Source organism: Lycorma delicatula, chromosome 12, assembly GCF_047948215.1.
Source record: "Lycorma delicatula isolate Av1 chromosome 12, ASM4794821v1, whole genome shotgun sequence".
NCBI lineage: Eukaryota > Metazoa > Arthropoda > Insecta > Hemiptera > Fulgoridae > Lycorma > Lycorma delicatula.
In genome coordinates, this window is record NC_134466.1 from 4,711,935 (window position 1) to 4,724,151 (window position 12,217).

Here is a 12,217-nt window from a genome sequence, read left to right on the forward strand (position 1 = left end):
CCAGCAGCCATCAGCCCAGCAGTCGCAAGCCCAGCAGCCACCTGCCCAGCAGCCACTGACAGCACAGAAGAACGAAGAAACCTGCACTTTCCCCCGTTCAGCCCTTCGGGGCTTCGGGAATTACAAGGTTAATGGTATGTAACTTCGGTTACTACCATAATTCTTAGAAAGTGCAGGCCAAAGAAGAACGAAGAGGTCTTCGGGAGAAGATGAGGGAGAAGATGAAGAAGAAGGAAGACCAACCACTCGCCTCAACATCACGGACTGGAGTCCGGAACAGAGCCCAGCAGAGATGCGTCCTGAAGGGCAGCCATACCAGAAGCGGATGAAGAGCTTCTACACAACCTCTCCTATTTCAAAACTTACAATAAGACAAAATAACCCAGCAATTGCGACTCCTCCGGAAAAGGGGACGCATTGCTCCCTCCTTATAGTTAGTGCCCCGTTGTGGCGTATTCCTGCCAGCCTATTAAAGAGTTAGCACCGAAAGGACTTCAGTGGACGGTCTGAAGGGGAATTACGTCGGGAGGACAGGTTTCATAAGCCTAGCCTTCCGCGGTCGGCCCATGAAATGGGTTCGATAACGCTGGTTCAACAACGGAATTGGAATGCAATTAAATCCGTCTTAAATTCAATATAATAATAATATACAAAAATTGAAAAAAATTAGATCCGAGATTAAAAATAACCTTTTAAAAAACAAGCCCGATTAGACTGATCCAGCAGCAAGGGACTCTGTCCAGGTTCTGCGATAAAGTAGGGAGTAATAGACTCCTGCCAACTTTGCATTCCATTAATAACATCTTGCGGAACCTGTTAGCGATTCCGACATTTCGGTCGTGTTCCTCCGACTCATTGAAAAAAAGGTAACGATTCGGCTGAGGAAAAATTTCTGCGCCTTCAATAAAACTGAGCCAGATTGTAATTCTTTGGACCCAAATAAAGGGGAAAATTTAATGGTTTTATATGAAATCTACCTAAAAAATGAAAAATAAGTTTCAGAACTGAATATTTAGTAGTTTCTGACCCGCCGGTCGGTCTAGTGAAAAACCTCGTGTTCAGTCTATTTCGAATTCGAGAGTTTTCAGATTCAAATTCTAATAAACATTTTTATTAGGATTTGAATTCTAGATCGTGGATACCGGAGTTCTTTGCTAGTTGGGTTTCAATTAACCACACGTACGACCGGGTCTATACAAGACTACACCTCAGTTACAAGTAACGAAAGCAAGGGCGGTTGCTTACGAGCCTGGAAACCTGAAATACCCTCATCAGATATCTCTCGACATCTGGAATATTGAAAACATAACGAACAGTAGTTAGGTAAAAGACAAAAGATTACGGTTGAAAAACATACTATTTCATGTTTAGCGTGAAATAACTTTGTTAAATGAGTAATAAACGCGTAAATGTTTTAAATAAAACTTGTAGAGAATTTAATTTTGAGTAAAATTATACGTTTGAAGTCCACAGAAATAAATCCATATATAAAAATTTTTGAAGTCAATTGAAAACAAAACATATCGAAACGCGGTAGATTTTAAAATGAAACAAAATTTTTATATTATAAAATAAAATAATTAAATTTTAGGTAACAAATATTTATTACCAGGAAATTAGAAACCCAAAATTAATTACGATATTTTCGAAAAGCCTACCATTCCATACGATGCGAATCTTTATTTAATTTTTTTAATAATTTAAATTAGATACAAAAACAATTAACGATATTAAAGAAACGCAAATAAAAAATCCAAAGTAAAATTTCTTGGAAATTTTTCTAAACCGATCGAAATAAAAACAGGCGTTTGATTAGAAGACGGACTTTTTCCGATTCTCTTTGACTGCGCTCTAAAAAATGTAATTAAAGAACGGAAGAAACAATTCGAAAAATAAAATATTGCAGAAAATGTTTTAATCGGATATAAAAGCAAATTTATAAACACAACCTTAGTAGCATTTGTAGAAGATACCGCAATATTAGCAAAAGACACGGACAAGGCTTGTATTTAAAAAACCGGAAATTAAGCGAATGTACTAATAAAATAGGCTTACAAATTTTGTTCGAAAAAAAAATGCTACTCCAACGATAAAAATAATTACAAACGCTAAAAATTCTTGAAAATCAAAAACTTAAAAAAAAAAATATGAAAATTTAAATATCTCGGAGAAGTAATAACCCCAAACGCTGTAAAAAAGAAAGCGCTTAAAGATCGAATGCTTAAAACGGGGTTAGCGTTCAACTTAATACGAAATTTATATAATAAAAAATCGTTTTCACATAACGCTAAACTCCTCATTATAAAACAGTTATTTTTCCGGAGGCGTTATACGGCGCTAAGTGTTTGCTAAATTTTTCGGGTAAAAATAGAAAAAAGAATTTAAAAAATATATACGGACCCGATTTGCCGAAATTTATAAACTAAAAAGTGAAACAGAAATTTATAAAAATACAGGAAAAATAAAAGACACTATCGGCAGAAAAAAATTACAATTTTATGACTAATTATAAATAATGAGGGAAAACAGATTAACAAGACAAACGTTTAACTTTTATAACAGTAGAAATATTAAAACTAGCCGGTTTAAAAAAGTAAAAAACAATCTTAAAACTTTAAAAATTTCCAAAGAAATCTGTTTAAATAGAGACCCATTCAGAAAATTAAATCTAAGTTTCCGGAGAAGAAGGATAAAATTAGCAAGGAAGAAACAGGACTGCGGAAAAAAACAAAAGAGTGAAAAAAAATCCCTTTCGGCACCCCGGAAGGCGGAGATAGATTTCACCGGTACTAAGTAGGGGATAAAAAAGATTTCCGCCTTAAAGTTAAGAAAAACTTCAAATTTACTCGATACGACAACGGTTGCACGTGAAAAAAGTTTCACATGCTTAGCATACGACATGCCCCGACTTCTTACAATTCCAACAACATTTTGGTCCTCCCTTGCCGTAAGGGTTGGTCGTATCAAAAATTGTTTCCGACAAAAATTTTAAAGAATTCACGATCACTTTAAACCGATTCGATACTGTGCCTATTAAGAAAGATATGATTTTTTTTTTGTTTTTGAAACCTCATTTTTTCCACCCCTAGGGTATCAGAAAACTTTACTTAAGATAAAAAGTTTTAGGCCCTTAACCAAGGAATAGTAGGAACTTTAAACAAATTCGATATTTTACTCAATAAGAAAGTTATAGCGATTTTTGTTTTTTGTAAACCCCCCCCCATCAAAACCCCATGGTCCAATTTTGTCCGTTATCGAACTCGACCGAGATTTTGGGACAAGTTAATTTTAAGAAACAATTGAAATGTGATTGGCACAAAATTACGGAAGTTATCGTGTCCACAAGAAAGTGAAATATATATAAATTTAATATACAAACTTTTGAACTGAAGGTTGTTTTGGGGTCTGGGGGATATCAAACGCAAAGATATGTCGAAATTTTCCGGGAGTCGAGTCATGGTATCCGTTAAAGGCATGGTACCCTTCTTATTAAATTTACCTAAAATGAAAAAATATTGGGAAAACAAAACAAGTTCCGAACTTGAAAAATTATGTAAACTTGATCCGTAGCGGTCCGAACAAAAAAAAAAAAAAAAAAACAACAAAGTTGTAGAACTTTTTCGTTACGCGGCTTTTTTCTGACGCACGGCTTGCAGACACATACACACAACTTAATTTAAAATACATCAGTGCTACATTAGCGCTCCTTGTGATAACTAGGGGTATTATTAAGGCAGTATACCCACTCAGCCGATACTTTAACGCATTTTTTGGAGTAGGGGTGTGATTTTGCAATTATTTTTTGCAAATATTATTATTTTTTTAATAATTAACAAATGCGCTTAAGAAAAATATGACATTAGGTGAAATCTTGAGATACTAAGGGTGACCTTGCTCTACAGTCTCACCCCCTTGACCTTTTAAATTAAAAAATTAATAGTATGCCCCAATATATAGAAGTAATCTGACCGAGTTTGATAAAAATCGGTCCAGTAGTTCTGGAGATATAAGGTGATTTAAGAGTGCAACAACGAACGCATACACGTACATATGAATATAACATCTGGAAAATTTCCATCCGGGTTTTTGTATTCCTGAGGTGTAAAAACGTAAAAATCTGGTGAAAACTGCATCCAAATCGGACCGATTACATAACTTTCTCTTCTAGAGCTATAGCTCTGTTATAATGCTGCCTAGATGGGAAACTAAAAATATTTAAATTTTTTAGATAATTAAACAAACAAAATATTATATTTCAATTAAAAATATACGTACAATAGAGAATATTTTAAAAAATGTAGAGCGATAAATTTCGTTGAAAAGAAATCAATAAAAAACAAAGAAATTAAAATTTGCAAAAGAATATATATAATTAAAATATTAATGATGATCAAAATAATTAAAATAAAACATTTAAATCGCTCTTAAAATTAAGATTTCATAGAATTTACATCGTTTATAAAAGAGATGAAAAATCCAAATAAATATAACGAATTTAATTGGTTTTTTCATGAAATAAAAGTTAAAAAAAAAATTGTTAATCTGTCTGTTATAACGGAAAAATAAGTGAAAAAGTACATAATAGAATTAAGAATTAGTTAGGATAAAGGTGGATTAGAAGAAAAAAGACCGTTACTAGGAATCAAGGAGACATGAGAGAAGAAAATTATCGAGAGGGAAGGATCAGGAAGAAGAGGGAGAAATGACAATGTCGCAGTCTTATTTCAGGATATAAAACAGAAGGAAACGGAAAAGAAGAGAGATAAAAAAAGAAAATATGAGAGAACGGTGAAGAAGTGCTCGTACAAAAAGGAATTCAGTAATGAAGTCGATGAAGAGGTATCGGTAAGGGAGTAAGAATTTTTTATCCTTACAAATAAAAGTATACGCTACACAGAATATCGTAAGAAATTACTACTGGAATAAGATTTCTACGTAAAATTACTTTTCTACTATCACCGCCGCATAATTATATTACAGTGTCTCGTAAAGCATAAAAAATAAACATAATTTTACGAAAAGTATTTTTATTTATATAATATAAAGTCCAGAGTGAAATTCAGAGGTGAACTCTCTCAACCCTTCTACATAAAAACTGGATTGAGGCAAGGAGACGGCCTCTCACCACTCCTTTTTAACTGCGCCCTTGAATTTGTCATGAGAAAATGGTATGAAATAAATCCCAAAAATATAAAAATGGGTACTAAGAAAAACTCCATCGCACTAAATCGCCTAGGATTTGCAGATGACCTCGCTCTTTTAGCAAATAATATTCAAGAAGCCAAAACACAAATCATGAGCCTTCAAAACCTAGCACAAAAGATAGGGCTTCATATCTCTTTCGAAAAAACTGAACTGATGGCCATAGATCCTCTGGTAATAGAGCGCATTACGGTAAACGATCAGAAAATTAAAATAGTAAAACGATTTAAATATCTAGGGGAAATAATAACTTATAATTTAAATGAAAAAGTGACATGGCAAAACAGGACAAATAAAATGATTAAATCCCAAAAATTAACTCGGTCAACATATAACAAAAAATGCCTTTCTGCTAAAACAAAACTTAAACATTATAAAACTGTAGTACAGCCAGAAGTCACCTACGGAAGCGAGACCCTTTTCAAAATCACTCAGAAAAACCGAATTGAAAAAATTCTGAAAATAGAGAGGAGAATTGTCAGAACGTGTATCGATAAAAAACACCAAAAAGAAGGCCGATGGTGGATTGTGCCAAATGAGCTGGTGTATCGAGAAATAGAGCCTGTTACTGATACTATGCGGAAAAAAAGAATCTCTTTCTTCGTTCATCTCATAAGGACACCGCAAACAAGACTGTCAAGAAATATCATTGAAAAGCTCTGGTTCCAAAAGCTAGAAGTAGGATGGATCAAAGAAATTAGAGAAGATATGAAAGAATTGGGAATTTCCCTGACCGACCTACAGAATAAAACTGGAAAAATTACAAAGCTAAAAGATAAAAGCATTAGATTTAAACAAAAGACAGACAAACGACAAAATACAACGAAGAGGGTGTTTACGGATGAAGAAAAGAAAGCAAGATCTGAACGGATGAAGAAATACTGGGCAGCTCGAAAGAGTAAAATAACACGCTTTTCTCAGAAAAGATCCAACTAAAATTGACTTAAGTGGTCCCATGTTGGCCGTAAAAGCATAATAATAATAATATGCTCTATATATAAACTACCACTGTTTTGAGAATACATGTCCGTGCGTGTTCTCCATCGTAAAAAAACAAATAACCCCAAAAGGTCCATACATAGGAAATATAATTGTTTTTTCACAAGGTCATAGTGTATCAAGGAAAGATACAAAACATAAATCACCTCAAGGAACATGTAACCGATGCCATATGAATAAGGATTAATAACGAACGATAAATATTACGCGTTCACAAAAAAAAATAATTTTTCCTATGTATAGAAATATGGACATTAATGAAGGTCGAGGATGGAGGATTTTTTAAAATGTATTCCTGGAGGAGGGTGGAGAGGAAAAAACGGGTGGATAGAGTAAGTAACGTAGAATAATAAATTAAAATAGAACAACATTAGCGACTATCAGAGGAAAAAAATGACCATTAAAGGAAAATGAATAATACATACGGTTCTTGAAGGCTCCATTGAAGATAATAAAAGAAAGAGCAGTGTGAAGTTAAGCAGTTAAGCAGTGTGAAGTTAAGCAGTGAAAAGAAAAGCAGTGTGATGACAGCGGTGTCAAGGACCTGCCATTAGGCAGAATACCATATCATAATGATGGAAACTTATGAGATATTTTGCACGTAAAGAAAAGCATGCTAAACGGGTAAAATTTTCCAAGAAAGTATTTTTTTATATAGATCATCCCCTTTTATAATCCTGTAAACCATAATAAATGTAATTTTAGCGCTGAAAAATGTCTAATGGATATACGAGGTGTGTGAGAAAAGTAATGAGACTGACTTTTTACTTATCAAAGTTTTTATTTTTTTCAAACAACAATATTATCCCCTTCAAAGTAATTCCCTTGGGCAGCTATACACCGGCTGAGTCATTGTTCCCGCTCCTGGAAAACTTCAACCGGTAGGGCTTTTAACTTGTCGGTCACAGTCTTTTGAACGTTCTCCAGAGTTCCAAAATGACGTCTTTTTAAGACAAGTTTCAATTTCGGGAAAAGGAAAAGTCACAAGGACTCAAATCAGGCGAATAGGGGGGGTTGAGGAACTGTAGGAATTTTGAGGTGAAAAATTCCCTGATGGAAACGGCAGTGTGAAAGGGGCATTGTCATGATGAAGCATCCACTTGTCTGCAACTACTGGTCTCAAGCGAATCACTCTTTTCCTGAGCCTTTCAAGGATACCTTTGTAAAACACTTGGTTAACAGTTTGTCCTGGAGAAACAAATTCTTTATGCACGATACCCCCTACTGTCAAAAAAGCATATCAGCATGGTTTTGATCTTTGATTTGCTCATTCGACATTTTTTCGGTCGAGGTGATGACGTAGTGTGCCGCTCTTCGATTTGTCGCTTTGTTTCAGGATCGTACTCAAATATCCAGGATTCATCACCTATGATTCACACGATTGAAGAATTCTTGGTCGTTGTCGATCCTCTCAAGATGATCAACGCACGCGTTTCTTCGATCGTCATTCTGTTCCGTCGTGAGGTTTTTAGGCACCGATTTCGCACAAACCTTTCGCATGTCCAAATCGTCTGTCAAAATTTGGTGTGCGGTGAAAGCGTTTAAATTTAACTGACAATGCCCGGTGTCACACGGCCATTTCCATCAGGGAATTTTTCACCTCAAAACGCATTCATACGGTTCCTCAACCCCTCTATTCACCTGATTTGAGTCCTTGTTACTTTTTCCTTTTCCCGAAATTGAAACGTGTCTTAAATGGATGTAATTTTGGAACTCTGGAGAACATTCAAAAGACTGTGACCGACTAATTAAAAGCCCTACTAGTTGAAGCCTTTCAGCGCTGCTACCAGGAGTAGGAACACCTACTCCGCCGGTGTATCGTTGCCCAAAGGAACTACTTTGAAGGGGATAATATTGTTGTTTGAAAAAAATAAAAATTTGCTAAGTAAAAAGTCAGTCTCATTGCTTTTCTCACACACTTCGTATGTATATGAAATAGATTTGGTGAAAAATCTGATTATTTAATATTAATCGAAAATTATACTTTAGAATCGTATTATTTTTGAATTTTCTATTTTAATTTATGTTTAATTATACGGGAATTTCTGTTCAATTTTAACTATTAAAATTAACTAGAGTGACTGAAAGATAGAACTCACAAGAACAACATATACACCGAGAGGCATACATACCCGATCTTAAATAAATTGCAAACAATTCTTATCTTTTAGTTCATTACTCCTCTGAAATTGTCGGACAATATTCTCCCTATGTCGGAGTCGATCATCATTTCGTTTATTCGTTTTTTATTGTTAATCATTTAATCGCTCTTTGATTTGATATAATCTTCTCATTTTAATTTGCGTACACGCTGTCTAATTTTCTCATCCTCTCTTAATATATTTATTCTTTCTTTTGTCTTAAAATTTTTTTCTCTTTATATTTATCATCTCTTAATTTATTATTCTTAACATTTTCTTCCGTTTCATATTTATCTTCTTGTCGTTTTTTGATATATATTTCTTTATGTTATCTTTCTTTTTCCTATATTATTGTTTGTTTTTCATTTTTGATTATTCACCAAATAATCTAATAATAAAAACTGAATATTTTACACCGTAAGATCGAAATTAAAATTTGTAATCGGTATACAGGAATTTAAAAAGATTTAAATGGCAGAAAGGCTGCTGGAATAGACGGAATACCTGTAGAATTACTGCGCAGTGCAGGTGAGGAAGCGATTGATAGATTATACAAACTGGTGTGTAATATTTATGAAAATGGGGAATTTCCATCAGACTTCAAAAAAAGTGTTATAGTTATGATACCAAAGAAAGCAGGGGCAGATAAATGTGAAGAATACAGAACAATTAGTTTAACTGGTCACGCATCAAAAATCTTAACTAGAATTTTTACAGAAGAATTGAGAGGAGAGTGGAAGAAGTGTTAGGAGAAGACCGATTTGGTTTCAGGAAAAGTATAGGGACAAGGGAAGCAATTTTAGGCCTCAGATTAATAGTAGAAGGAAGATTAAAGAAAAACAAACCGACATACTTGGCGTTTATAGACCTAGAAAAGGCTTTTGATAACGTAGACTGGAATAAAATGTTCAGCATTTTAAAAAAATTAGGGTTCAAATACAGAGATAGAAGAACAATTGCTAACATGTACAGGAACCAAACAGCAACAATAACAATTGAAGAACATAAGAAAGAAGCCCTAATAAGAAAGGGAGTCCGACAAGGATGTTCCCTATCTCCGTTACTTTTTAATCTTTACATGGAACTAGCAGTTAATGATGTTAAAGAACAATTTAGATTCGGAGTAACAGTACAAGGTGAAAAGATAAAGATGCTACGATTTGCCGATGATATAGTAATTCTAGCCGAGAGTAAAAAGGATTTAGAAGAAACAATGAACGGCATAGATGAAGTCCTACGCAAGAACTATCGCATGAAAATAAACAAGAACAAAACAAAAGTAATGAAATGTAGTAGAAATAACAAAGATGGACCGCTGAATGTGAAAATAGGAGGAGAAAAGATTACGGAGGTAGAAGAATTTTGTTATTTGGGAAGTAAAATTACTAAAGATGGACGAAGCAGGAGCGATATAAAATGCCGAATAGCACAAGCTAAACGAGCCTTCAGTAAGAAATATAATTTGTTTACATCAAAAATTAATTTAAATGTCAGGAAAAGATTTTTGAAAGTGTATGTTTGGAGTGTCGCTTTATATGGAAGTGAAACTTGGACAATCGGAGTATCTGAGAAGAAAAGGTTAGAAGCTTTTGAAATGTGGTGCTATAGGAGAATGTTAAAAATCAGATGGGTGGATAAAGTGACAAATGAAGAGGTATTGCGGCAAATAGATGAAGAAAGAAGCATTTGGAAAAATATAGTTAAAAGAAGAGACAGACTTATAGGCCACATACTAAGGCATCCTGGAATAGTCACTTTAATATTGGAAGGACAGGTAGAAGGAAAAAATTGTGTAGGCAGGCCACATTTGGAGTATGTAAAACAAATTGTTGGGGATGTAGGATGTAGAGGGTATACTGAAATGAAACGACTAGCACTAGATAGGGAATCTTGGAGAGCTGCATCAAACCAGTCAAATGACTGAAGACAAAAAAAAAAAAAAAAAAATACAGGAATTCACAAAACGGAATAGTTTATTATTAACATTGTTTATACGACTCACCAGAAATCTAAAAGTTTTGTTAATCAGCAACTTACAAAGATACGAATAATAAAGGGATTTTTACTCTATTCTAATATTTCATGTAAAATTGTTGAATGAATTAAAAATATTTGTTGTTAATAAAAACTAATATTTCAGCAATCGTGTAACTGTCCACTTTATTATTAAGTTTAATGAATCGCAGCAAAATATATGTAATTTAATAGGTGAACAAGGAAGTCATGTAGTGTCCACATCAATTTTTTTTGTATTTCCGTTAATTTTCACTAGTTTTTTTAAGGTAAATCAAGAAGGATATAATTTGTTTGTTACACCTCGAAGAACTTATTTAATAAATAATGATAGAAAATTATACAAAAATTAAATTAGCTATAGGTTAAATTAAGAAGATATTTAAAAATTAAAATTATATATTAATAGTAATATAATAACTTACACAGATAAATTATTTTCAACAGTAAATCGACAAAATTAACTATGATTAGTGATTTTTGTCGCTGTCTATGCGAATATCTTTGGTATGAAAATTCTAGATGCGCTTCTTTAAAACTATTTGTCAACGTAGGCCAGTAGATTCCCTTATATATTATACCTTTCTTAAACACATCTTCCATATCACCGAAATCTGAAAATAAAAAATAGAATTAAACGTGAAAAATTTTCGTTAATAGAACAATAAACGTGTTTTATAGATCATACAGAAAAAAATGTATAGTTTGGTACGTCTATACAAAGTACTCTACAAGGAAAGTAGATAATTCTAGAGCTAATATAAGATTATATATATTTATAGAGTCAAAAAGGCTTCGCCTTTAATTAATCGCTGCCGAAAGATTTCAAAAATTAGTAGCGTGATTTTTGCTCCGTAGGTAATATCAAAATACTATGCACTAATACGATAAAATTTAGTATACATTTCTGTTTTTTTTTTTCCGTAGGGGAATAAAAAGCTCTGCCAGATGACATCAGTTCCGCACTGACTGCAATGCGGGGTCTCCACCCGCTAAAAAACCCTACCCCTCTTATATTCCTTTACCTGAAAATTATTTTTTAGAACGGTTCCCGTAATGTATCTTTAGGTTTGTCGTAACGTAACGCTGTAAAATTATCGATTAAAATTAATAATAAATTTTGTAGAGTATTTAATTCTTATAAAATTAATGTAAATAATAATTAATAATAAACAATAGTTTGAAAAATTCGACTTAAAGAGAACTTAGAAAGAACTGCGATGCATCCTAGATATTAGAAGCCACCATTTTACAAATAAATTTAGTTAATACAAATTTTAATTAGTCATTACTTATGAAGTACGAAACAAACTGTGTTGTCAGCTTTTTTATTTAACAAAAGTCGTAGTTTGTAGAGAAAGAATTTTATTTTATTCATAATAACCAATGAGGCTGTTTGAATAATCTTCCCTTTTTACCTGTCCATCTCAAATTTCTTACTAGCTTTCTCGGCTTCGTCGGTCTAGTAAGGGCTCAGTGAAGTATTCTTCTGTTTTTTCAGCCGTGCCGGTTGAAGCGCGCACTCCTTCAGCCAATGTCGTCGCTCTTCCTTTGATTCGGGCGAAGCGCGAGATCTTTCAAACCTGAGGCGCGGATCTCTTTCCTCTTTTTCACCCCTGTTCTCGTAAAACCCAGCTACGCTTAGCGGCACTTGATGATCGTCCTGGGTTCGATCTCTTCGTAGATATTATAAAAGAAATTAAAAAAACTACGTGGAGGGAAGAAGCGAAATTAATAATGAAAGGGGACGTACGTACAAAAAAATTAAAAAAGGAAACGGAGAAAATGTTTACAGACTTTACAAATACTTAAAAAAGAAAACTAAATAACAATAAACAGAATGCTAGTCGACTTTTGTACAG

General features: G+C 33.5%; 1 protein-coding gene across 3 annotated transcripts in view; it reads right to left on the reverse strand.

Annotated features, from left to right (window-relative positions):
- Positions 1-12,217, reverse strand: part of Ac78C (adenylyl cyclase 78C) — a 686,763-nt gene that overhangs the window by 148,700 nt on the left and 525,846 nt on the right. For all 3 annotated transcript variants that reach the window (XR_012758616.1, XM_075380750.1, XM_075380751.1), the window contains exon 5: positions 10,781-10,969. Coding sequence is in view for 2 of the 3 variants with exons in the window: in XM_075380750.1 (XP_075236865.1) it covers positions 10,781-10,969 (189 nt within the window). In the remaining variant the exon portion in view is untranslated. The remainder of the gene's footprint in view (positions 1-10,780; positions 10,970-12,217) is intronic.